Genomic DNA, 27497 nt, shown 5'->3' with positions numbered 1-27497 from the left:
CACCGATAAATTAAGATTAAGGTATTTTATCAATTCTGGACAAAATATTATCCCGTGGCCTACGGTAATAATATCATACAATTATGATAACTGATTATGAGCAAGTTAACAGAATCTACATTTAAAGGCAGTAACTTGTAAGCACACAGCACAAGACACTGGTATGTAAAATCAAACAAGACTTTACTGAACTACTCTAATACACACAAACTAAACAAAAGAAAACACACAAACATTAATTCAAAGAGTGACAGAGACAAGTGATGTTATTAACACAGGGTGAATGGAGTACCAAATGTCTAGCGTTAGACACTATTTCTTGACCACAAACTCAGAGAATCAATCTACCAGCACTTTAATCTTAGTTCGTTTTCTTAATAAGATTTGCACCAGTTTCATCCAGAATTAGGATATATTGTTTTACTTGCATTTGGATGCTACTGTGGGCGCGTTGCCAGAGACGGAATCTCTGATGTTGATTGGCTGGCCGTCGGTTGATGATGTGTTCTGAGGGACAGCACTCGTGAGTGGTTGGTTGGCTTTGTCGGGTGGCGCTTCATTCGTGAGACTTCCTGGATTGTGGGTTGCTATGCAAGTCTGAAGCGACTCTGAGAGGGGTTTCTTTGACGAAGTTCAGCGAAGTATCTTACAGAAGAGTTGATGAGTTTTGAGTGAGCTCTTAGTGGTTTGAAGAGTACACGCTGGACGATGGAAAGGTCAGCACGAAACAATGGCAAGAGCCAAAGTCACTGCAAGCAGGGCAAAAAAAGCGAGGCAAAAAAGCTTGTCACTGGGTTATAAGCGTGTCCATCTGACCCGTCCTTCTTAGTGTGACAGCCAATCAGATATTGTCTTGAGCAGAACCTATGCCCCGTTCTCCGGTTCTTGCATGTAATTAGCGAAATGTCCATGTGATCGCGTGTGTCCAAACTTCTGAGAGTTTAGTTTAAATGCTTTAATAAACGTAATAATTTAAATATGGTGCATCGAACCATTTTGGTCTTAAGTTTGGGGAACAAAGAGAAATCTTTTCCTGCTGTCCTGGCATCACTGGTATGAGATTAGACAGGCACAAAAAGGGAAAGAGGGGACTTCTTGGCACCATGACTGTGTTTTATGATGCACTAATTTTTCGATGGGGAATTGTTCTGAACTGTGGAATGCGGTGTTGGTTTCTTTAATGAAATGGACTGTTCAAGGATAATCCTACATATCCCCTCTTTCAATTGGTGATGTTCAAGGTGAGGACATCATGAGCGCTGGAGAAAATAGGCAAAGAGAGAGAGAGGCATAGAGGTGTAATCTCAATTAAATTGGTCAAGTTCTCAGATTCGGGATCTGGTTCTGCTTTAATCCTTTGGTAGAGCAGGAAAGACCATAAGCTAACCACAGTAAAGGCGAACAGAGCGGTGTCTGCAGCCGACCAGGCACAAATTATGGGAGAACTGAGTGGCAGAAAACAAGTGTTTGCCTTTAAGGCTGTGTTGATGGGGGTCAAATTAATCAGCTGAGTTCCATCCTCCTTGATCCTTTTTTTCGACTCGGGATCAAGGGTAACGGAGTGTTGTTTGAAATATTTTCTAGATTTCCGCGTTCCATTTGAGATTCGTTGCCTGATAGGTTATCGAAAGCTAAATCATCGGCATGGAGGATCTACGTACAACTGCATGGTTATAGTTATTTGAGAGGTTGCAAGATTGCCATGATGGATAGCTCACAGGACTCTGCATTCCACGTTTTTGCACATTGGACATAGTGAGTCAATCCTATCGTCAGGCCCTATACCAAGTTTCTGTAGGTTTAAGATTGATTAGGTGAGAGGAGTGGAGAGTGGAAGAGAAGGAAGGGAATAAAGAAAGTGAGCATTAGTTCTGACACTGGTGGGATACTAATTCCTTCTTGTTAGTTGGGTAATCTCAAAAGAGTGGGTGCATATCATTTGAATGACTCTGAGTTAGGCGTTTATGAAGACAATTGAGTTTTTCATTAAATGGGGTGTAGTGTGTGGTGAAATTGATCTGTGTCAGTCACTTTTGGTTTCCCCCTTTTCTTGTCTGTTGGAGCCCAAGTGCCCTTTTATCAGGTTTCAGTGGACCCAACGTACGACTGGCTCATTGCGCTTTTGGCTCATCTTGATACGGTATGCGACAGGTAAGAGCTTGTCCACGATTTCATGGGGTCCTGTCCAGTGAGGAAAGAACTTCTTTGACAGGCGATGGGGATCCGATTGTTGTGACTGCACAAAACTGTAGTACCACACTTTGTCTCCGATGTTGAGTTCTTGGTGAGAGGCCTGCTGGTCATAATAAGCTTTGTGTCCTTCTTCACTTTTCTTTAGTTTTTGTTGCATAAAGGCAAAGGCTGTTCTTAGATGGCGATGCAACTCTTCAAGATACTGGTGGGTGGTATATGCCGTGAAAAGGCTCATGTCACCTGGCTGGTAGAACAGGTGGAGCGGCAGTGTCATTTGCCATCCCGTCATTAGCTCAAAGGGTGACACCCCAGTGGACTTGTTAGGAGTTGCTCTCATAGCCATTAGCACTAGTGGGAGCTTGATATTCCAATCCTTTTGTTTCGCAGACACATACTTCTTTAGCAGACTGACCATGGTTTGGTTGGAACGCTCCACTTGCCCAGAGGTGATACTGTGGTGGCTGATGTTCAACTTGGCCTGTATGCCCAGGAGTTTCCAGACTTCCTGCATTATTTCGGCAGTGAAATCTGTTCCGCGGTCAGAGTTGACTATCAGCGCGGGCCAAATCTTGAAAAGATAGGGTTCATTAGGAGGCAGGCCGTGGTTTGAGCTGTATCATTGGGAGCGGGAAGGCACTCTACCCATTTGGTAAGTTCACAGACGACGGTGATGAAATATTTGTTACCCCTTGTTGACCTTGGTAGGGGTCCGACCCATTCAATTTGGAGGTCCGACCATGGGAAGGACATTTCTTTCTGCTGTAGTGGTGCTCTGTGTGCTCTGTTCTGGTTCGCAGGTTGGAATTGGCAACACACTAGACACCCTTTTACATACTCTGCTACATCTTGCTGCATGCCAGGCCAGTATGCCACTTGTCTTAGCATTTCATACGTGGCTTTGGCACTGTGGTGTCAAGCACATTGTGCATCATGAGAATGTGTGAGCATCACCCCCTTTTGGCACTGACGGACAACAAGCTGGGGTGTAGTGAGTTCATCAGGGGCATATACCAGTATGACATGTTTTAGATGTAGCATGTGCAGGAGTGCATTAAGATGCAGGAGGTCAGAGGAAGAAGCAAGGTCAGAGGTGGTTATGGGGTTTGATTGTGGGTCAGAGAGGTAAATAACAATAGTTTGGATGGCTGCATCCAAAGTTTGGAAGGTTATAAGGGTTTTTTTACGGCTTGTGCATGTTGGTGGCGTGTGATGACAGAAACACATGGGCTGGGTAGGAGGGGTTTAAAAGTCCAAGGATCGCCATGTAGCACGCCAGCTTTGGCAAGGGCATCAGTTTGGTCATTGTAGTCTTTGTCTTGCCCTGGTTGCCGTGAGTAACCAGGGACCTTTTTCCAATAGATGAGCACATCATCGCTTGCTTGGAAGAGATCTTGATGCTTGACAGGTTTGTTGTTGGATGTTTTGAACCCATTGTGTTTCCATATTGGTATGTGGCATGTGAAGTCTTTCTTTAAGGCTCTGAAGAGCTTCAGGCTGATGGCTGAGTTTCCGGTCCATAGGGCTAACACAGAGTCAGGTACTGTCACGCCTTGAATGTCTATAGCTGTCATCAGTTGAAAGCCATTTAAGACTGGTTCTGTGGTTTTGAATGCGCAAAGAAGAAAAGTTTGACTCTTGCCATGAGACCCCAAGTTTGACACTTGCTTTAGTCTTGGGCTTGAGTTTTCGCTCATTGAGCTGGAACCAGTGTCTGGGACTTGACGCTGCGCTTCTGTGGAGCATTGTGAGTGAAAGGGAAGGGGCTCCCGAACTTGGGCCCATATCTTTAGGTGCTTACAGTCTATTAAGGGCTCAAAGCGATTCAACAGGTCTTTGCCGATGAGAAGGGGGTATGTGTCCAATGGCGAGATGTACACTGGGTGTATAAGGCTCATTGGTCCAAAAGTCAGGTGGATTGGGGCCACCTGCTCAATCCACAGTCCCATGTGGGAATAGGCTTGAACGTTGAGTGCATACTTTTGAAGTCTGAGGGTTCCACTGGTTCTTTTGGTTCTTTCTTGAATTTCTTTTAAGAGCTGAGTGGACATTAGGGTGCTGTCGGCTCCCGTGTCTACTAGGGCCTCTAGTTTGACATGATATTCTAGCATGATGGAGAGATTGAACTCCCTTGCCACACCTTTCTCGATGAGGTCACCAAGAAGTTGAGGAACTGGAGTTTGGGTTGAGACAGGTAGAGTGTTGTGGTTTGTTTGCTGTTGCTCACAGGGGTGACAGACAACCAAGATGGCACTTTCTGGTACTTGAGTGGTTTCCTCCTCTGGTTGTTGGAGGCTTCCGTGGTATGAGTTGACATGTGTCGGACCAGGTTCTGAATCTGTTGTTAGGCATTCAGGTTCAGTCTCTTGTTTCCTTGACAATGGTTTTATGGCAGCATGACTGGTCGTGTTTTAAGGGTGATGAGTGTGAGAGAGGTTTTTATTGCTCTGGTTGATGTGTACCAGGTGCTCGCTGTTCCTTGCTTCACCTCTAGTCATGCTGAATCTGACTCTTTATTTTCCCATTTCATGTACTCTTCATTGTGTTTGAATAATTTTTTTCATGAACATCTGCATCATTTCTTGTGAACTGATACCTTTTGCAGTCTGTTGTTCTTGTGTGGACTCAGTGTGGGGTTGGCCTGATTGATGCCTGGGTGGATTTTGTCGTCGACCCCTTGGGCTAGTTGTTCCTGGGGGCAAGTGTCACTTTCATTTAGACGTCCAGTTGGCCTCCCATGAACCTTTTGCTCCTGAGTTTCCATATGATCGTGTCTGGTTCCATGAATTATCCCAGTGGTTTTTGTGCGGCCATGACTGGTCCCGTGATTTCTCCAAGTGGTGTCCAGATGCATGTGGCAGGTTTCGTTCCTTGTGCCAGTGATTGTTTGGTTGTTTGGGTCTGACACTGAAATGAGAGTCCCATTCTTTTCTGAAGGAGTATGGTCTTTGTTCTTTAGATGGCAGCTTGGTGCTTCCGTGATGCTGGGTGCCCTCTAGGGCTAATCCTTGATGTTAAGCATTGAAATTACAAACTGCTGGTGGTTTGGTTCCCTTTTCTGAGGGGAACCAAAGCCATAGGCTTTGTGTGCCAAATCCCTCAACTGTTGTGTAGTCATTGTGCAAGGGAAGGCCATGACGCCTAGGTGGTGGCTTACTCCAGGATGGAGGTTTCTCAGGAAGAGGTTTTTGAAGTTTAAGTCCTTCTCCATGTCGGGTTCATTGCGTGCACCAAAGTACGCTCGTCTGAGTCTGTTGTAAAAGGCTTGGTGTGTCTCATGCCGGCCTTGTTTGGTTTCTAGGGCAGCCATCAGTCCTTGGTCTGCCTCTGGGTCTGCAAATTCTTTAATTAGGGCTTCTCAGAGGAGGTGGAAGTCTGACTTGGTGTGTATAGGCTGTCTATCCAAAAAAACTTCAAACCTCAGGACTGGATGTTGTTTGAAGCAAATAGAGTCTTTCTCTGTCTGTCACGTTAGATCTCATTTCCAAGTGGAAGTCGATTTCTTGCAGGTAGGCCTGGACATCTTCACTTCCTGCCAAATTTGGGGTGAATTTTTTGATGTTCCTGGCCAGTTTGTCAAGGTCTTTGAGTTCCAGGCCATGTGCAGCTTCATAGTCAGTTTGGAGAGGCCCTTTTTTCTTGTCAGCAGGGTAGCACTCCTCCATGACAGCTGAATAGGGCTTTCGTTGTGATTCTTCACTTTCTCTTTGATGTGGCAATCCCAGCATAGGGGACACAGCTCTGATGGACAGGGGTGAGACCAGAAGACGCCTTGTTCTGGTTGGCTCAGGGTGCAGCTCATAAGCATGCTTGAGTTCCTCTCTGATTGAGTCGGAATCTTCTTTTACATAGTCAAGCTGTTGAGTCAAACTGCTGATCTGATTTCGTGACCTTTCAAGATGGTTTTCAAAGGCCTTTTTTTGGCTGTTTTTGTCTCTGAAGTCAGCCTTGGCCCTTTCCAGGAGCTTCTCTGCATACTGTAACTTGTTGGCCAGATCATCTTGGGCAGCCTTAGCTTGTCCTAATTCTTGGCTGGTGGTTGTCAATGTTTCTTGAAGCCTTTTGATTTCCTCTTTGGCACCTGGCTCCACCTCATCAGAGTCTTCCTGTTGGTCCCGCGCTTCCAGTTCTAACTGGTTGATGCGTTGTTTTGCGTGAGTCAGCTGGTTGATGCGTTGTTTTGCGTGAGTCAGCTCCGCCTGGAGGTGAGCTTCTTGCTCATCGCTCAGTTTGAGTGAGGCTATCAGCATGTGACTCAGGGAGCCAGTGATCTTTGCAATCTCTTTGTGGTTGTAGCTGTTGTCATGATGTCAGAGATTCTGGTATCCAGTTGTTCTTGCTGTCATTGGTTGTCGGCAGCTTTGCATGTCACGACACTTAACCAGTTCTCTAAGTCTGCCCAGTGGGTGATGGGATTATCAGTGCGAGACATGTTTGCACACAATAGGGAAACCTGAAAAAGACACTGGCACAGATCTGTGAAAGTGTGTGTGAGCTAAGTTTGTGATGGGTAGTTAAGTGTTGTTTGCTTGAACTCTCAGCTTCCTTTGACGTGTACTGCTAATCATAGTCTCTGTGGGACAAAATAGTGCATACAGCTTAGATGAGACATCTAAGAATCAGGAGAGTGAGCAAAGACCAGACAAAGCAAGGTGATACTTAAAGATATCAGATAGCAATCAGAGCTGTAAAACAAATAACTACAAATGAAATAATAGTAATATTCTCTAGGAAGGGAAATAATTCAATAGAGATATTTTGGTCGCACTTTATTTTACAGTATGTGTACTTTCATGTACTTATAGTGTACTTACAGTGTATTTATCTAAGAAAGTTCTGGTAATACAAGGTAACTCAATGGGGTAAGGTTAGGTTTAGGGGTAGGTTCAGGGTTAGTACGTAGCTGTTACATAGTTATTGTAATTACTATAATAAGTACATATTATGTACATGGGGAACAGGACTGTAAAATAAAGTGCTACCGATATTTCAATGAAGATCACATTGAAAGGTACCTGGAATATCTTAATTCTGTGTATTATTGTTGTTATAACTTCATCCTGGTAGAAAGAAAGTGATGACAATAATAATGCTCCTTCTTATAGGATCGAAACCATACACCTGTTATGTGCTCTTTTTTTTGTTTTGTTTTTTTGGAATGTGTTAAGTGAGCGGTAATAGTTTATTGTTCCTCCTATCAATTTAATTGGCTTAAACCATATAGGATGCCACATCTGAGAGGATATCATGCGGTGCAAGGAGGGTGAATTCACACAACTGTCGAAAACTTCAGAATGTTTGCAAACAGTTTATTTTGAAAACTTCCTGTAATTACTGATTGATTCTCACAGGTTCAGTTCCAGAAATATCATGGACAGAAGAGAGAAGAGCAGAAAAGACAAGGAAGGAGTTAAATGCAAGTGAGGGAAGGGATACTGACTCAATTAGCATGTGGATCTAGTTGACCAATAGTTATGCTATGGTTATATGCTAATCTACTTAATGTTGCTGCGATTAAAGGCTGCTTTTATTTGGTACCAGTGTTTTATCTATACATTTATGTCAATAAATACATACATACATTACTGCTCCCACTGAAGATAGGAAAAGGGAAAATGGAGCAGAAGGGAAAACAATACTGGCAATGGGAGATTTTGAAAACAAAATTAATTAAAAATAAAATAAAAATAAAATAATTATTGTCATCTCTTTATTTAAAACAAATGAACAATGAAGTTCCTTGTTATTTATTTAAAAGAAATGGGACTGACAGTGTAATCCAAGCATTAATAGTAATTAACGTGCAAATGAACTGCCCATGGCGGTATAGAATGAGAGAGAAAACAAATGAAAATGGGAAACAAACCATAAAACAGAGTAAATAAATAAAGTAAAATAAAAGAAAAAAAAATAAATGAGAAAAATAAAATAATACAAAAGTGAAGAAAATTAGAATGGCTAATCTAATTGGAAACTGGTTTACTTAACTTTGAAGTTCAAGATTTCCTGTTACACAATTTAAGAGCTATTTCCAATGTAATGCCTAGGGTATTGGCGATTACGATTAGATTTAACTCTAGTTAATTTTAGATTTGTCAAAAATTAAATATTTCTGAGTCAATATTCCTTTAATGGGGAGAGGGAGGTGAAAAAGAGTAAAACATAAGATGGGGATTGTTAGAGTGGAGATGTGAAAAGGTTAAATCATTTCAACACTGCTACAAAACACACTGCATCCAGCATCCAGTGAGCCACACAAATGCTTGCGCTAACCTACGAGGCTAATGGCTTCAGCATAGACTTTCGTAAACACCTGAGTTGTTTACAACAGTGCACACATGCGCCCTTGAGGGTCAACCAGAAAATCTTTACAGACTTCCTTGTCACGGCTGTTACTATGGTGACACACAGCAATATAGTTCAAGCCACACGTGGGTATGTCCGTGTGCAGACAAATTTCAAAACATTATATGAAATGGCGGCACATTTCAGCATTACACAAACAATGGGTATTCAGGAATCCCGTCGGTGGAGCGGGCGGTAGCGATGCAATTGTGTCCTAAGTCCGCCGCCTCCTGGCATGGAGACCCACTGCTCCCTTCCTGGGCCTGTAGGCACTCTGGTCTGGTCTGACCGGCAGTGCCTATGCGGCTTGCGGGGAAGCTGCTTCCGCCTTACATGCTATAGCGTTACTGCAGGTGCACCAGGCTAAGGCACTGAAGGACCTGCACAAGGGTGGTCACGATCCAGCGCTTCTGGAAGAACTCCGAACCGCCACTGACCTTGCTCTTTGAGCGATGAAGGTCACCGTGAGTTTGCTGGGTCATGCAATGTCCACATTAGTGGTCCAGGAGCGCCATCTCTGGCTGGGTCTGGCAGATATGAGGGACACCGAAGGTCCGGTTTCTCAATGCCCCTGTATCCCAGACCGGCCTCTTCGGCGACGCAGTCGAGAACTTGGCCCAGCAAGTCTCAGCTGCCCAGAACCAGACTGAGGCGATTCGACACATCCTGCCCTAGCGGGCAGCTGCTGCCTACACCCACCCACCGGCCGCAGTGCCCCAGCCTGCTCGTCGCCGAGGGCAGCCCCCTGCATCCGCCCCCACTCATGCGTCGCATCTGCAGCAGCCTTCAAGTGGTGCCGTGGAGCTGGGTGCAGGCAGGCTGCCCCTCCCATCCTGGCCCACGTCAAACTTGGCGGTGAGCAGAAGAGCAAAAGGCCCCAGGACGGATGACCCAGAGAGCGGTAGCTGCTATCTGGGGGATAGTGAAGGCACCTCTCCCTCCCCTGGAGGAGGGCCAGGCGGAGAATCTGGAAATCTCGACAGGAGAGCAATTTTCTCCCTCTCTGGGTCCCAGGAGGGCACGGAGAGTTGCGGACGGCCAAGCACCGGACCTCACTCATCCTCCTCCTTTGCCAGATGGCAGGAGAGGTTGGTTCGAGAGCGTCAACAAAGGCCCTACTCACGCACCATCTGCCAACTCGTGGAACTAGGTGAGCCCTGCACCCCACTCTCACACCACACTCCGGCCTGCTCACAAGCTGCCCGAGTTGGGTCCCTGTGTTCCACCTCGCTGACCCCCTGCGGGTACGCTGTGGTTCCGCTGGTCCCGCTTTTACAGTTTTTAAGCGCCTGGTCAGCGCTAACCAGCCCATCTCGCTGGCTTCTGCGAACCATCAGCCTCGGCTATGCGAGTCAGATCATCCGGCATCCCTCCAAGCTCTGCTGTGTCCGCTTCACCACAGTGAAAGCGTCCGATGCCGCAGTCTGGTGTGCAGCTATCGACAGGAGTACGGCTGCGGGTACGGCTGTGGTTCCGCTGGTCCCGCTTGTACAGTTCTTAAGCGCCTGCTCAGCGCTACCCAGCCCATCTCGCTGGCTTCTGCGAACCATCAGCCTCGGCTATGCGATTCAGATCATCCGGCATCCCCCCAAGCTCTGCGGTGTCCGCTTCACTACAGTGAAAGCGTCCAATGCCCCTGTCTGGTGTGCTATTGACCTGAAGGACGTGTACTTTCATGTGTCCATCCTTCCGTGCCACAGACCTTTTCTGTGGTTTGCTTTCGAAGGACTGGCATATCAGTACAAGGTCCCGCCTTTCGGGCTGTCCCGGTCTCCCCGTGTCTTCACGAAAGTCATGGAGGCAGCTCTCGTTCCTCTCAGAGAGCAGGGTGTTCGCATTCTCAACTACTTAGACGATTGGCTGATACTAGCACAGACTCGAGATCAGTTGTGCGAGCACAGGGATGTGGTGCTCCGGCACCTGAGCCTGTTGGGCCTTCAGGTCAGCTGGGAAAATAGCAAACTCTCGCCGTGGCAGAGGATCTCTTTTCTCGGTATTGAGTTGGATTCGTCACAGAGACACAGAGACGTGTGCGGTCGGTGCTAGTCTGCTTGAATATAATCAAGATCAGGACAGCGGTTCATACTGACTTCTCTTTCAGAGGCTCCTGGGGCATATGGTGGCCGCGACGGCACTTACACCGCTCGGCCTATTACATATGAGACCGCTCCAGCACTGGCTTTATGGCCGAGTCCCGAGGTGGGCGTGGAAGCGCGGCACTGACCGGGTCCAAGTTATACCGGCCTGTTGCTAAACCCTCACTCCATGGCCAGATCTTGCATTTCTCTGGGCAGGGGGGCATGCAGTGGCACATCAATTGCCTAGAGTTGTTAGCAGCGCACCTTGCCTTGAACCGTCTCAAAGTTCTCTTACGAGGTAAGCATGTGCTGGTCCGAATGTACAACACTGCGACTGTTGCGTACATCAACCAACAAGGTGGTCTGCGCTCTCGTCGCATCTCACAACTCTTCCGCCACCTCCTCCTTTGAAGTCAGAAGGTTCTGAGGTCACTTCCACGTGCCGTTCACATTCCAGGCCGGCTCAGTCATACAGCCGATGAGCTGTCTCGAGCAATGCTCCCGGGAGAATGGCGACTCCATCCCCTGACGGTCCAGCTGATTTGGAGGTGGTTCAGAGGTAGACCTGTTTGCTGCTCTAGAGACCTCTCACTGCAAGTTTTTCTACTCCCTGCCTAAGGGAACTCTCGGTATGGATGTACTGGCACACAGCTGGCCGCGGGACCTACGCAAGTATGCTTTTCCCCCAGTGAGTTTTCTTGAACAGACACTGTGCAAAGTCCAGGAGGACGAGGAGCAAGTCTTGCTAGTAGCGCCATATTGGCCCATGCGGACCTGGTTCCCCGAACGAATCCTAGGCCCCGGCCTGGCTACGTGCCCAAGGTTCCCACTACACCCTTCAAAGACCAAGTGGTGAACCTGCAAGCGTTGCCCCTGGAGGAGGCAGACCCAGCCCTGGCTTTGCTTTGTCCCGTCCAAGCATTTAGGTGCTATGTAGACTGGACACAAAGCTTCAGGACCTCAGACCAGCTCTTTGTCTGTTACGGAGGCCGGCAGAAGGGGAGTGCCATCTCTAAGCAGAGGATGGCCCACTGGATTGTGGATGCCATAACCCTGGCTTATCAGGCTCAGGATGTACACTGCCCGTTCAGTTTGCGAGCTCACTCAATTAGAAGTGTTGCATGCTCCTGGGCGCTGGCTCGTGGTGCCTCGCTGACAGATATTTGTAGAGCTGCTGGCTGGGCGAACCCTAACATGTTTGCCAGGTTCTATAGCCTTTGTGTAGAGCCAATATCCTCCTGTGTTCTCACCTCAAACGGGTAGGGGCACTGAAAGGCCCCGGTTAGTGTCGGCTTGCTTTAACATCTCCAGAGTGTCCGTACTGTAGACCCTAAGCAGCTGGACACGGCGGAACGTCCGGGGTTTTAATCACCTAAAATTTCTCCGTATACTTCTTAACGGATGCTATATGTGTATTTGCCTCCAAGACCTCCTTCCGGATGGATGTGGCTTCCGCAGCGTCCCGGTTCCAAGCTGACCGGGTACGTTTTCCCAATGTTATCCAATCTCACCCAATGAGCTAGTGCTTTGACAATAGTGAGTGTAGCTACTTGTTCTGAGCCCCGGCCTACACCTAATAGGGGCGCAGGTGGCTCGCACAGGGCACTGGAAGGGGAAGCACCCATGGCGCTTTGATAGGGATCCAATATTAATGGCGTCGAAAGTGACCGACTGAAAGGGAACGTCTCGGCTACGTATGGTAACCCTTGGGAACGGAGATACCACGTCCCGTCGTCATGGATGCTGTACCACCGCTGAGCTGCCTGGTCTCCGGCTCGGCTCCTCATCGAAAAACTGGAATGCACTGCACCTGCTGCCTTCTTATACTCACCCAGTGATCAGCGGCAGCTGGATGCAATAATGTGCATTGGCTCGTTTAGTTTACACTTGAAGTAGATTGGTCTATCGAAGCGATATCCCATATTCGTCGGTCACCGACGTGGCGTCTCCGTTCCCTCCTTCAGGGAACGAGGGTTACCATACGTAACCGAGACGTTACCATACATAACCAAGACATTCACATTGGTGTGTCAGGAACTCAGTCAAAGTGAATAATAGTAATAATAATAATTTAAAACTAATATACTACTGGTGTAAATTACAAATTAACTGTAAAGTAAATATTTAGATTTAATAATTTAATAATTAATATTTAATTATAGCTATAAAAATATTTTGCATTTATTTAAATTACAGTAGTAATATTTATATAAATTTTAGTTTCAATGTTCAAAAGTTAAAAACTGTAATCTTAACATTTAATTATGCATCTATTTTAATTTTGGCACAATACTCACGAAATGCTAAAAAAAAAAAAAAAAAAAAAAACACATAAACTTCTGCCCACAAAATTGTAGGAAATTATACTAATGTGTAAATAAAGCAATAAAGCCCAGTGAGGGCATATATTAAGTAGATTGCTGCATTAACTGTGATATGTGGATTTAAAATTATGGCACACTTCCATAATTGGAACTGTTGAATAGATTTTTCCGAATTTACACTTGCTCAATTAAAATTAATCTCATTCATCTCAAAATTCTATTAAATGAGACCAGACATGTGTCATTTGAAGTTTCCTTTGAATTTTCCTTGAATGTTGATCTCGCTGATCCTGTTGTTGCGAATCAGCTCAAAGGGGAAATATGAATAATCAGTCATAAATAGTTATGAGTAATTATAAAAATTTTGATTCTCTGTTTTCTTTAACCAGGAAATTAATGTACTTAGACTTGACAGTTGACACCGAGAGGTCAAGTAAATACTTACTTGACCTCTCGGTGTCAACTGTCAATTCTAAGTACATTAATTTCCTGGTTAAAGAAAATAACTGTCTAACTGTACAATACTACTCAGATCATATAGCAAAAATCTGCACACACACAGAAACATCAGTTCTTATTTCAAACACACCTTTGCAAAAGGTGCATATGATACCTAATTTCAGTTAATAAGACTACATTTGATACTTGCAAGTCTCACCTGTTTCATAAAGAGTCCTCATGCACTTTGAGGCTCCAGTTGGTCTCTGCTGAAGTGAATTTATAAGACCAGTTCGAATCAGAGGATCTTGATGAATGAATAGTCAGGGCCGAAGCCTGGCACAAGCTTAGCGTGGTTTTGAAGGATCTTAGCTCAGAATCTTCTCCTGGAATTCCTGAATCTAGAAGAACCGCCCTGATCTGGTGATCAGTAATCTATATAGGGGGATGATGTCACACCCTCAGGATTTGAGTGAGTCAATGAGGAATGGTAGCTTTTGGAAGGAAGTTTTATAGCTCTTTGTTCCTAGTTTGGTGTCTTGCATATGAAATTAGATTGAGGGGTTCAAGAGAAGAACCTTTAAGATTCTTATAAAACTAATGTGTTGCATAGGCATCAACATATAATATACACTATCATTTAGGTCATGAAAATACAAACTCATAGATACCAAATATCATATAGATGAGGTTATATTAACTAGTGATCCATCATAAGCATGTATAAAACATATACAATTCACAGAACACAATATACAAGAAAAGTAGCAGCATACACAATGGCCTAAAGTATATTTGAATTAATTCAAAGAAAGGTTTTTCTATTAGTTAATTAGAGAAGAGTCCCCTTTTATGTGCATTATGTGTCCGTTTTTTTTTTTTTTTTTTTTTTTTTTTTTTGAGAGATTTGAGTTAAGAGTGGCTTAGCCACATTTGTGGGCATCGTAAACCTAGTGCTGTCAGATAATGTGTCTATGATTGCTAGGAAACCAGAGGCCTGATCTGAGATGGTTTGCTTTTGGGGGAAGGGTCTATAGACCCTTTGGTTAGATGAGGAGGTGTTAAATAATATTTGTTAAATGTAACAAATAGTTCTGTGTCTGATTGGTCCAAATACTACACTGTCATTGCTTTCAGTGGTCAAGTTGGTGCCCTGATGCCCAAAATTGACATTTTAATTAATTTATTTTTTTTTATTATTATTTTTTAAGTAAAGGGAAGGAGCAGTTAGAACTTAATGTTTAGTAATGTTTGGCATTTTAAATAATTTTTAGAAGTGTTGTGGTTATCACTGTTCTGAAGAGTAGCAGCTCTATGCAGAGCATACTGGGAACTAGAAACTGACTGACCAGTTTAATGCAACAGAGAGTGTTCATGTATTCCCAACAAAAAAAATAATAAAGGCAACTATTTCTATAAATAAATAAATAATAAAAATAAAAATAAAAATCTATAAGAGAAATATATATATTTATATGCAAAATAGATTAGAAATTTACACATTTGAGAAAGGTGTCTTTCAGGCATAGTTGTCAAAGCTTTTTCATGACGCTAGGTAAAATGACATGGTTCTTTCAGCAAATGTACGTTTTCAAAGAACCTGAGTGTACACATCCTTTTTTCTTTCTTTCTTTGGAAATCCAAATTGTAGTGTTTTGTTACAACCAGCTATTTTATATAAGTATCGATATTTTGTCTGATTCTACCAATGTAATCACTGAAAATAAAGGTAGTTGCATTGTTTGAAAACTGCCGTTTCATTGATTCTCTTAAGTACTGTACTTCCCTCAAACAACGGTTGAAACTGCTTGTTCCATGTAATGAAAATCCTTTTTTTCTTTTTTTTTTTTTTTTTTTACTATTTAAGCATTCACATAATTCCCAAAATGTATCTGCAATGCTGTGTTCTGCCAACCCTTCATATTCTGATGACCGACTTTACTTCCAGTTGTGTCCTGATTTAAGGGTTTTTTCAAAAATAGCTTACAACAGTAGCTTCCACTCGACAGAGTGAACACTTATCATTCCCTCAGATGAACCTGTCCTTTTCTCTTCTCTCTGTAGAAGTGGTCCCTCGTTAAACTCTTGCAGACAGTTCCATATTTATGATGCGAGGACGTCTCCTTCATATTTGATACAGGTTGGCTACATCATAGTAAAAAAGATTGGATAAGATAGATAGATAGCTTACCAAGCTATCAGTCCATGCTGATGTTAATCTTTCTTTGTACAGGATGATAACATTAGACTTTGACACTGCAGACATGGCCAAGGCAAGCTGAGCAGATGGTAGATATGTGTTCTTCTTTTTTTAAGTTACATTTTAGCTTGTGACCTATAGGTCTAGTCTGAACCAAATATAGAGTGATAAAGGTAAAAGTGATTAACCTATGTATTAAATGTATATTTAAAAAATGATCTGTAATTGCTTTATAGTGTTGAAGCGATAGATTAAAAATTAGAATTTAAAATTGCACCAAATATCACTGAGATAATTTGCTAACAGTAGGAGAAGCCACAGTTGATTTTTTCATATATAATAAATTACTTGCACCTCACAGAGCCCAGACAAAATGTAATAAACATGGTCATATTATCTTGCTTGGGATCGCAGTCGTATACCGAACCACTTTAATGAGCATTTCAGAATGAGCATGCAATGAGATCAGTCCACTGGTTAGGCCAGTTATGGCGTCCCATTGTGCAAAATCACTTGAATTTTTTGATGCATATCAATAATTTGTCTTTGGTAAATGTGTTCCCAAAATGCAGGTATGTGCATCTTTAAGTGTCTAATTTGAGCGCATACATTTTTAAACATGCCTTTTTATAATTTATCTGTGTTTTATGCAGTCAGCAGTTGTATTCCCTTCCAAACATAACTGAAATCTGATTTGTATATGAGAGGTGGTTTTATGGCCAGACAAAGGAAAAGGGCACTGATTGTTCTGTGTGGTATTACCTACAGTGAGTTGGGTGGATTTGTGATTATATGCGACCTGTCGTTCACCTCCCACAGTGGAACTTCTTCATTCATGTTTAGTGGCCTTATTATGCTTCACATTAGCAACCAAATGGAGTCATTGTCCAAAATGCAATAAGGAGACGGATTATTTGTCCCCAAAGAGCTGTATCTGTCATGGAAGATGTCTTACTTCCAGATCAGCCTACGGATTGGATGGTGAGAGGACAGGAGAAAATGAAGACAGTTGTTAGCTCCTCAAATTGAAATTTGGGATCCATTATTCAGCTGTCAACACACAAGAGCATGGATCCATTGATAATGCCACAAACAGCCCTCTCTGCTTGACTGTCTGTTTGAAAGGCAATGGAAAGAGCAGTGTGCAGTAAAAATGAGCATGCTGTGTTTCCATTTTTCATTCTGTTCCATATATGCACAGTTAGAACACTGTCAAAGGTATTCACAGATGCATGCTCATATGTCTGCTGTGCTTAAGAGGTCTGTTGCCCTCTGATCTGCACACTGTAATGCTTCAGGGGTTCTGAGGTTCCTGGAGGAAAACTCAATGATGTGGTGGATATGGTGCTGTGTACTGCATAGAGAATTTGTAAGAATCATAAATATGAATGTTAATAGGGGAGACTCAGGGCTAGATGTCTCACAGGGAAATTGTCACATGTGCTATAAGTCAGGAACTATTTTTGACTCAAAAGCCTAAATACACAAATGTATGTTGTCTATGGCAGCCGTTTGTTCAGTTGTGAAATATTTTGAAGTGCCCGCTATGGGAATTGAAAGGTTCATATTTTTGTTTTGCAGTCCCCAACAACATGTTTACATGAATGCAAGGTCAAAAAATACTTTCACTGTCTTAAAATATGCATTTATGTTTTCCTTTTTTTGCTCAGACTTCCTAAAAATTTGTTTAACGAATAATTTTCAAAACCCCTCCTTTGTGTGATGCTAAACTACAGTGATTTGTCTGATGACCTACTCTGTTGTGAACTCTGTTCTACTGCGTGCAGCGCATGTCAATAACAGAACGCCCATCACCATTACTGTGCCCACAGCTTGCTGGTAAACATCCATGCAACCATTGTATATGCGTTAACCTAATGCAGAAATGTATTGATAAAGCACTCCAGTTTGTACACTAACATATTGCTCTATTTGTGTATCAGAACTACAACTAATAGCAACGATAAACATTGTTAGACAATTGCGAGCGAACAGATATTGCTGTTAGACAGAGACCTAACTTATAAGCTGCACAGAGTTAACAACACACACAACTAAATACATATTTTGCATGCTACAGTAAGCTACAGAGTAAATGATCGCAACAGTTTTTAAAAGAATTACTCCACTTTCAGAATAAACATTTCCTGATAATTTACTGACCCCCATGTCATCCAAGATTTTTATGTCTCCCTTTCTTCAGTCACAACTTATATAATGAAACAATCTGTCATTTTCTTACAAAAATAAATAAATAAATAAAATGTTCACATTTTAAGCACATATCCTTGTCTTGTCTAGCTCTGCAAGGCACATGCATACTCTTTGTTTAATGGTTCAAGTCAGGGCATGTCTAAAAATTCCCAACAATTTTCTCCTCCAACTTCAAAATCATCCTACATCGTTGTTTGACCTCATTTATTTATGATTATTTTTTTATTTATTTTTTATCCTTCTAGCATGTTTACTTTGTAAACACTGAATCAGTGTTTCTGCAGCAATGTAGGATGAGTTTAAAGTTGGAGGAGAAAATGAGTTAGGAGTCTTTTGACATACCCTGTGTTTTCATGCACTTAGTGTTATCCACTGGATGTAAGGTAATTTTCAAAAATCCATAATAGGAGCACTTTAAAGGAATTTAGTCTTGTGATAGCAAACCTGAAATGCTGATTTAAATGTGTGTGGTAAGTGAGAAAAGTGAAATAATAAAAATAAGAGTACCAAATTTAGTAAATTGGAATGATATTACTGGGCTCATTTTTTTTTTTTTTTTTTTTAGGTATGGACAAATGTTTAAATATATATGTGCTTCTTAATTTTGGCTTTAAAGCATTTAATTGGCAGTTAATGGTAGATTCCATGGTGACAACTTGCCCCATATAGTGTACAATATGCCAGCCTTTCAGCTTCTGTTCATCATCATATGTTTATCCTTTACAATAGTAGTGGACTTGTTAAAAAGCTTTTTGTAGTCATGACAGGTATGTGCATAGAGAACATAACATATATATAGATATACATACCTACCCTGGGGAATATTCACTGGAGTACAAAATTTGACAGCTAGCTCTTCCCCTTTTCAGGGCTTGACAATATCAGACACATAGCCCTATGATTGTGTTTTGCTTTTAGAGTACATAATATTTGATAATTTTGTCTCCTGTGAACAGCTCTTTTTGATAAATGACTAAATGGAGAAAATGGATTAATATTTGTCTTGCTATCAAAATATGCATACTTTATGAGGTTTGTACATGTAGGTGTGCAGTAACTAAAAGTTCAAATTACTCAGTAAACATAATAGAACATTTAAAGGTGAAGTGTTTAATATTTAAATGTTAAATGTTTTTTTTTTTCTTTCTTTTTTTCCCCTGCAGTATATGCACCCCAAGCTGTTTGATTAAATATGTGCATATTTAATAATTTAGATAAATGATTATTGTAGGTAAACAGCTTTGTCTAAAGTGTTAGGGCAAAATTCACCCAATAACAGATCTACATTGAGTCAGAGAGAAAGAGTGGGATTTGAATGTGAATCCCAGTCATGTATTTTCAACATTCGATGATTATTACACAATGAAATTCTGTTGTCTGCAATGTAAAATGTACATTAATTCACACAATGGTACTGTTAATACAAAAACACAATCTTTATCAGCTCTGAATGTCTACCATGTTACATTATCTCATTATCAACAAACAAATTACAGAGCCAAGGCACACTCAAATGGAGTGTTTTTTTTATTTATTTCTTTTATTGTGTGTGAATGAGCCGCACACTTTAGCAACAATAAACACAAAATTATAGATTAGCGTAGCGTAGACACAACATAAGCTGCTAAGGTTAATTACCCTGCCGTCGAACAGAGAAGCAATCTGATTTTTTTAACCTCTGCATCCTGCTGTGAAAATTAATTTGGCCGCAGTATGAAATAAACCCATTGTCACCCTCCCCTTTGGCTGCGCTCTGCTTTCCTTTTGAGGGCTTTCATCACTTCCCACTAAAATGACGCTGTGTCGTCTGCACATTAATCAAAGGAATGGGAGATACAGGATGTTTGTGTGTAAAGGCGAATATGATTAGCAGCCGGGGATGTGACTACACTGATAGAAGAAGAGAGGGAGGGTGAACATATACATAGAGAGAGCTTTTAATAAATCTGACCTTTTCTGTTGTGCACTTGTTATGAAAGATGCTGGCACAGGGTATAAATGGAAGCAAGGGGCAAGAAGACCATTTGCATGGCAACACCGAGATAGAACGCCAATGTGCTGAAGATGAGATGTCTGAGGGGATGAGGATTTGTTGTTTGAGTGAATGGTGGTTGAGAGTAAAATATGATGGGTCAAGTTTCTGGATATGGATTTATATAAGGCAATGTGTGTGAATTATTGCCTAAATGACCTGAGAGAACCAAATGGAAGCACTGAGGAGAGAGTCTATTCTGTTTTACCTCCCTCTCACAAGCAAGCAATCCTCATTAGAATGATACAGTTTGTACTGTTTAAAAGATTAAAAGCTGCACTATTATTTATTTATTATTTGGACACTGCTACAACTTTGGACTGGCTGCTGTATTAGCAATTATATGGAAGTAAGCATTTCTACTTAAGATAAACTTACCAAATTAACTATGTCAATAATGCTGTAATAACTTTGAAAGACTTGTTAATTGTGGTGTCTTTTAAAAAACAAATCCACAATAATAATAGAGAAAGAACAAAAAGCAAGTAATATACGTGATAATATCCACAGCAATAACAATAATTCTGCATTTAGTAAAGGGGATCAGAAATCTGAAGTTGTTTGCTTATATATATATATAGACACACACACACACACACACACACACACACACACACACACACACACATCAAAAGTAAATAAATAATTAATTATATATATTTGCTCTTTAACAATATTTAGTTTTATATAAGGAATTGCTATACAATTTTGAGTAATAGCTTTTAGTTTCTGCATAGCTTTTTAATAAATGAGACATAGAAGTACTGCAAAAAAAAATAAAAATAAAACCTTCCAAGCAGTTCAAAGCTGTCTTCACAGAGCACATGGATTCATGCAATTATGTGAATCTTATTTCTAACTGTAAAATTCTGCCAAAGACTTTTGAGCTGTGGAGAATGAAAAGGTATTCACCGCACTAAGACGTTCACCCCAAAAGCTACTTACAGTAGTTTGCTCATACTTCACAAGGATTACCCATTATCTCCAGAGCTTCCGAGCATAGATTACCTCAGGTAACACCAAGCTTCCTCCAGCTTTCATGTCTCTGGTGGAAACAGTGCACTGAATTGTTCTGACAATAATCTCTGGTGGAATGGAGGCTAGTACATGTAGACCAAAAGCAGTCCATTAGCCCCTCTGTCAATCCTAGAGCTTTTCTAGTCATGTAACATCCAAAAACCTTAATATATGTGTGACTGAAGTTAAAGAAATGAAACATAGTTACAGAGTAGATACGTTCAACTTTTTTTTTTTTTTTCTTAAATTTTGACACTAAAATGTGTATTTCTGCTACACTTTTTTAATATCCTCTTAATTTTATAAAAAATGGTGCCATTAAACAAAACCTTTATGTTTTAAATACTGCTCAATTCACAATCCCTCTGTGACTCAAGGAATGTTTTCTTCTTTAGTCTACTGAAGGAGACCTTTCTCTAATAACCTCTCAAATACCACACTCTCCTCTACTTTTGTTGTTCCATTTGACAACAGATGAGTTTTGAAAAAAAGAGTAGGGACTTTTAAAAGAGGATAGAAGTGTTGAGTTAAGAACATGATTGGCAGAGCGTAAAGGCAGCATGACATTTATTGTATAATGAAATGATTTTCATAAACCTGCAATGATGTTCAAGACGAAGCCTGCTCTTTAAATAGACCAAGACATTGTGAGTAAAGAATGATTAAGTCATAAACTTGGCGTGCTTGTACATGTTGGTTTCACAAGAAATGTATGTGTTTCTTCACTTGGGATTTCATTCTGCACAATTTTAGAGTGCTGTCGGAGAGCATATGGGTAATTCGCAAGCTCAAAGTGTCAAAGAAACATGCAAATAAGAGCAAATATAAATGCACATTAGAGCAAACTTTTAATTGGCAAGTCAGAATGAAAAATCTTATGATTTTGTGGGGCGATAATGGCCTAATGGTTAGAGAGTCTGCCTTGTAATCCAGATGCCATGGGTTCGAGTCATTGTACCGGCAAGGATTGTAGTGGGGGGAGTGTGTTCACTACTCACTGCTGTGCACTTGGATGGGTTAAATGCAGAGCACAAATTCTGAATATGGGACGCTGTACTTGGCTACATATTTCGTCATTTTAAAACATTTATGATTAAAAATAACATAAAAAAATAAAGTTTTATTCATACATGCATTGTCACATACACATGCATATGCAACTTAAATGTGCCAAGAAGAACAATTTTTTCGGCTTAATATATATATATATATATATATATATATATATATATATATATATATATATATATATATATATATATATATATATATATATACTGTTAATTAATCACATCAAAGTTAAACAACTGTTAATTAATCAAATTGAAAATCTATGTAAAAGAGTAATAGTTGTAAAATAAATAAATAAATGAAGAAGAAGAAACAACATTGCATTTTTATTATATTTAAATGGCGAAAAGTAGAAGATGGCTGTGTACTGTAAATAAATAAATAAGTAAATTTCTTAGACCATTGCACAAATATTATGTCAGGTGCAGAATCCATCATGCAGTCAGACGTCATGATTCCAGAGCAGTACTGTCAAACTGATTGCCAGATATCATAATGGTTAGCCCATGTCCAATCAGGCATCTGCACTGGGGAGCTCTCCACTGGATCTCAAGTAAATGGCCCTCCATATCATGGTAGCTCTACCTTCATCTTGCGTTTTAGCATTGTATGATTGCAAAGCCTAAGCTTTTACCTCGCCTTTGGATGTTAAGTCGTCTCTGTAGTTTTTCACATCCTGCTGCTTCATGGGCACCTACTCCTCTTGATAAAAGACTTTTTGATGTGCTCTTACACGCTTTCATTTACTAAAGTTATGATTCTTTGGCCTTAATGTCTGCTGAAGTGACAAAAAAAGAGAGTTCTATGATTTTTCTCAATCCTTAGATCTTTTTTTTTTTTTTATTATTATATATTTTTTTTTGCTTGAAGTTAGCAGTGACCAGGCTAAGCTCATTTAAACACTCCCTCCAACAAACGAGCCGAGACATTTGGCTCATTTGATGAAGTAAATTCCTTTCCACTTTGCCATTCCATTCTTTTCCGTCTGATTTGGATGAAATGCAGATATGTGCAATGTTCTTGAGGGCTGTGTTCCTCAGCAATTGTTATATATGTGTTTGATGGCTGTGCCATTAGCAGGCTGCAAAGGGAATGAATAAAGATGAGGCTTGACAAGCAGTTATGAGAAAATTGGTAATGCAGGAAACTTACCTCAGAAATACAGGCCTGCTAAAGGGCAAGCTTCAGCTCTTTTCAGCCTAATCAGGTTTTAGCTGTCAAAAATGACAAATACCCCCTCGTCCCAAGAACACTTCTTATAACTTTACAATTCTATGCAGTGTGAGTCCTGAATGAACATTGAAATTAAGTTTTATTTTGCATAGGGTATATTTCTAGAATCGAATACTGGGTGCCCATACATTCAAACCAACATAACACTAATGAAATGTTGAAAATGCCTATGGTTAAACATTCTTCCTCCTGTCTTCATTTAAATGGAATTTGTGTTATTCCGCACAGTTTACATATGCTGGACAATTGTATTTTTTGGATTTTTGTACTTTGTATTCTTATGTGCATATTTCTTATGTTGTTTACTTATGGCCTTTTTTATTTTTTGTACAATAAAATAGAGACAGATAGGAAATTGGATGCAGCAAAAGTGTAAATGGGTTTGGGACATTGTATATGCTGCCATCAACACACGACTGTGACACATTGTTGCTTTTTCATAAATTTGTAAAAATCTGATTTCCTGATAATTAAATTATGAGAATGAGAAATTGATAGTTGGGCAATATGCTCAGAAGGGAAGTAAAGAAAATATGTTCCTGCTCAGAAAAATGAAAAAAGAAAATGAAAAAAAAAATGTCATTCTCTGCAAGATGTCTGTTCCAGCTAGAAATTACAAGACTAGAAAAGGTGTATCACATTTTCAGTTTACTGGGAAATTTCCTACTAGTTTCTTTCCACATTTCAAAACTTTTGTAAAAAAATAATAATAAAAAAACAATAAATAATAATAATAATAATAATAATAATAATAATAATAATAATAATAATAATAATAATAATAATAAATGCATTTCTCCGGACTTTAAAATTAAAAGTCATTGTATATTAATGTGCCAGTAGTTTTTTTTTTTTTTAGGTTTTTGTAGTAACTGATAAAGAAAATTGCTTACCATGTTATGCTAATTTGCTTTTCAGAAAAAAATCATCCCTGGCATAAATAGCTGGCATAACCAAAAGCTGATTCCATGATGAAATATCCATCCCCTTTATGCAACAATTTATTTATTTGTTGCAGACAGTTTTGATTACATGGTTAGGGAAATCACAGTATTACGCTTCGCACAAATCTTGCTGATTTTCTAAGATGAGTTTCAGTCTAGTTTCCAATGTCATTCACCCAACTCCCTGTTTTCTCCAAACACTCTGATCTGCATGCTTTCACCTCAGAGCTATATTGATAGATGCAATAAACTTGAGGCTAGCAAGCAAGATGTGCTTGAAAACTCATAAGCTGTTCCTCATAATTTTGGAATCCAGAACTCTGTGTACTGGGGTTAATAGGAATCTTAGAAGACATAAATTTACAGTATCGATGAGACAGTGATGATTTATTGTATGAGTGCTGCCAGCTGAGAGAATTATTATCCTTTAATTCTCAGCTGGAAATTACAATCACCCATTCTCCTTCTTGCAAACAACTAAAACAGTTCTACCAACCCTGCCCTACCTTTAGAGAATCAGTCTGGCAGCGCACTGATTAAAATTGATTTAAGTTTTGAGTATATTTGGAATTGATGATACAAATGTCTACGGGAATTATGGGCTGTTGTCTGAGGGCAAGCGCAGTCATCTGTTCTCTCTGTGTCAGAGATATGGAGGCTACTGCGGTATGCACATACGGACATAGCGTCAAACACTTCGGCAACTATAAAACATATTTTATACCTCAGTATCTTCTGAATGCTCTGACAGTAGTATGGGGATAGCAAAAAGGGCCTCTAATAGCATAAGCTGTTTCATAATGTGGACCAAAATTTGCTCAAAAGGAGGACTATTTTTATCAGATAGTCCTTGCAGAGGCAATAAATCATTTGTTGTTTGTATGGCCGTAAAGGATTGACCACTTATTTATTTTTTATTCTTGTTGTCTATTCAGGTCCCTGCTTGTGATTTATCATGGACAAAGTGCTCTGCAGCCTCCTTCTCCTGGGATGTGCAGTGATGATGACCACCGCCTGCCCTAAATATTGTGTTTGTCAGAACCTGTCAGAGTCCTTGGGCACACTATGCCCATCCAAAGGTCTGCTTTTCGTGCCCCCTGATATTGACAGAAGAACCGTGGAGTTACGCCTGGGAGGAAACTACATTATCAAAATTACACAGCAGGACTTCACTAACATGACGGGCCTTGTGGACCTCACACTGTCACGAAACACCATCAGCTTCATCCAGCCCTTCTCCTTTGTGGATCTTGAAACCTTGCGTTCGCTGCACCTGGACAGTAACCGGTTGACAGAGCTGGGCCCTGATGCCCTGCGAGGCTTAGTGAACTTGCAACACCTCATCCTAAACAACAACCAACTGACTCATATCTCCAAAGAAGCTTTCGATGACCTGCTGCTCACCTTGGAGGACCTAGACCTCTCCTACAACAACCTGCGAGGCATACCCTGGGAGGCCATTCGGAAAATGCTCAACCTACACCAGCTGAGTCTGGACCACAACCTCATCAGCCACATAGCTGAAGGCACTTTTACTGATCTTGAAAAGCTGGCGAGGCTGGATCTTACATCAAACCGTCTCCAGAAGCTTCCGCCAGATCCCATCTTTGCTCGGTCACAGAGCACCAGTGTTGTTAGTACGCCGTTTGCCCCGGTCCTGTCTCTCAGCTTTGGCGGGAATCCTCTTCACTGTAACTGTGAAATTCTTTGGTTGCGCCGTTTAGAACGAGAGGACGATATGGAAACATGCGCCTCCCCTCCTAGTCTGAAAGGTCGCTACTTCTGGTATGTGAGAGAGGAAGAGTTTGTGTGTGAACCACCATTAATTACCCAACATACCCATAAGCTTTTGGTCCTGGAGGGACAGACGGCCAGTTTACGCTGCAAGGCAGTGGGTGACCCTATGCCTCTCATACACTGGGTTGCTCCAGATGACCGACTAATTAGTAACTCTTCCAGGGCTACAGTGTATGAAAATGGTACTTTAGACATTATGGTCACCACCTCTAAGGATTATGGGACATTTACTTGCATTGCTGCAAACGCTGCGGGAGAATCAACAGCCTCAATTGAGCTCTCCATCATCCAACTCCCCCACCTAAGCAATGGAACTAACCGCACAGCTCAGCCAAAGTCCAGACTGTCTGACATCACCAGCTCCACTAAAACTAGTAAAGGGGAGACCAAAGCTCAACCAGAACAGGTAGTGTCAGTGTCAGAGGTCACCGCGGTCTCTGCTCTGATCAAGTGGACTGTAAACAAAGTGGCACCCAAAGTCAAAATGTACCAGCTCCAATACAACTGTTCGGAGGATGATGTCCTGATTTATAGGCAAGTATCCCATGTTTATTTTCCTTTAAACCACCAAACTACACACTAATTAGGCTTTTGCTTTCACCTGCCCTTATCATTAGATTTAAAGATACATGATGTATTCTATAATTCAGTTCAGTCTTGTAAGTTAATTGAATTTAATTCATTTACGCAGATAATGTTTAATAGGTTAACACTGAAGATGGTAAATATAGTGACATTTAAAAGGTTACTCACTTATGATAAGAGTTATGCTAGACATTGTTTTTGTATTTTTTTAATCAACCAGTCACATGCACACAAGCCTATTTCAGATGTGTTAATGGTGTTCTTTTGAGTGTTATAGTTAAGACAATAATGGCACACTTACCCTTTACTGAATCAGTTACCTACAAATTATGTGCGGCGGTGGCCAAAATTATAAGAACACTAAAATTTTCACCAGCTAAAAATGTTTTTAAGTTATTTATATATGTTGCTGGAGTGTGTGAGTAGTAAATATCAGTTTACATTTCCAAACATTAATTTTGCCATTAATTGTAATAATCCAGTCATCAAATAAAAGAGCCAATGCTCCACACAGAGATCTGATCTCATCATTACCATCCAGTCTGTCTTTAATGACATGTAAAAACAGATCAGACTGATATAGACTAAATCCAGAAGAACTGTGCAATGTCTCCAAGATGCTTCAAGAGACGTCCCTGCAAAGCAACCTAAAAAACTACTTTCAAGTGCAGGGCAAAAGGTGCTTTAAATGCAAAAGATGTTCACATAAAATGATGATTTAATTTATTTAATATAAGTTAATTGATAAATAAAATCTATTTATGACATTTACAATTTCATTTATAATCTATAATGATAATTATGTTTTGACAGCAGCCTCATTTTACAGCATTTTTTTATTTTATTAAATTTATTTATTTTTACACAAAGGTCTAAAACTTTTAACAGTACTGTAGTTTGCAGGTAGGTTTCTTGGAGCATCTTAGAGACATCCTTATCCTTTCTTCTGGATTAGTCTGTTGCATCTTGTTATGCTTCGTGTCATTCCAGACAGACTGGATAATGATGAGATCAGATCTTTGTGTGGCG

General features: G+C 40.8%; 1 protein-coding gene across 2 annotated transcripts in view; it reads left to right on the top strand.

Annotated features, from left to right (window-relative positions):
* Nucleotides 1-27497, top strand: part of LOC113117033 (leucine-rich repeat and fibronectin type-III domain-containing protein 2-like) — a 140363-nt gene that overhangs the window by 106508 nt on the left and 6358 nt on the right. For both annotated transcript variants that reach the window (XM_026285399.1, XM_026285400.1), the window contains one exon: nt 25022-26417. In XM_026285399.1, the coding sequence (XP_026141184.1) occupies nt 25042-26417 (1376 nt within the window). In that variant the 5' untranslated portion in view covers nt 25022-25041. The remainder of the gene's footprint in view (nt 1-25021; nt 26418-27497) is intronic.

Source organism: Carassius auratus, chromosome 17, assembly GCF_003368295.1.
Source record: "Carassius auratus strain Wakin chromosome 17, ASM336829v1, whole genome shotgun sequence".
In the NCBI taxonomy this organism is placed as follows: Eukaryota; Metazoa; Chordata; class Actinopteri; order Cypriniformes; family Cyprinidae; genus Carassius; species Carassius auratus.
The sequence above is the reverse complement of the archived record's forward strand: the minus strand, read 5'-3'. Positions and strand labels throughout refer to the sequence as shown.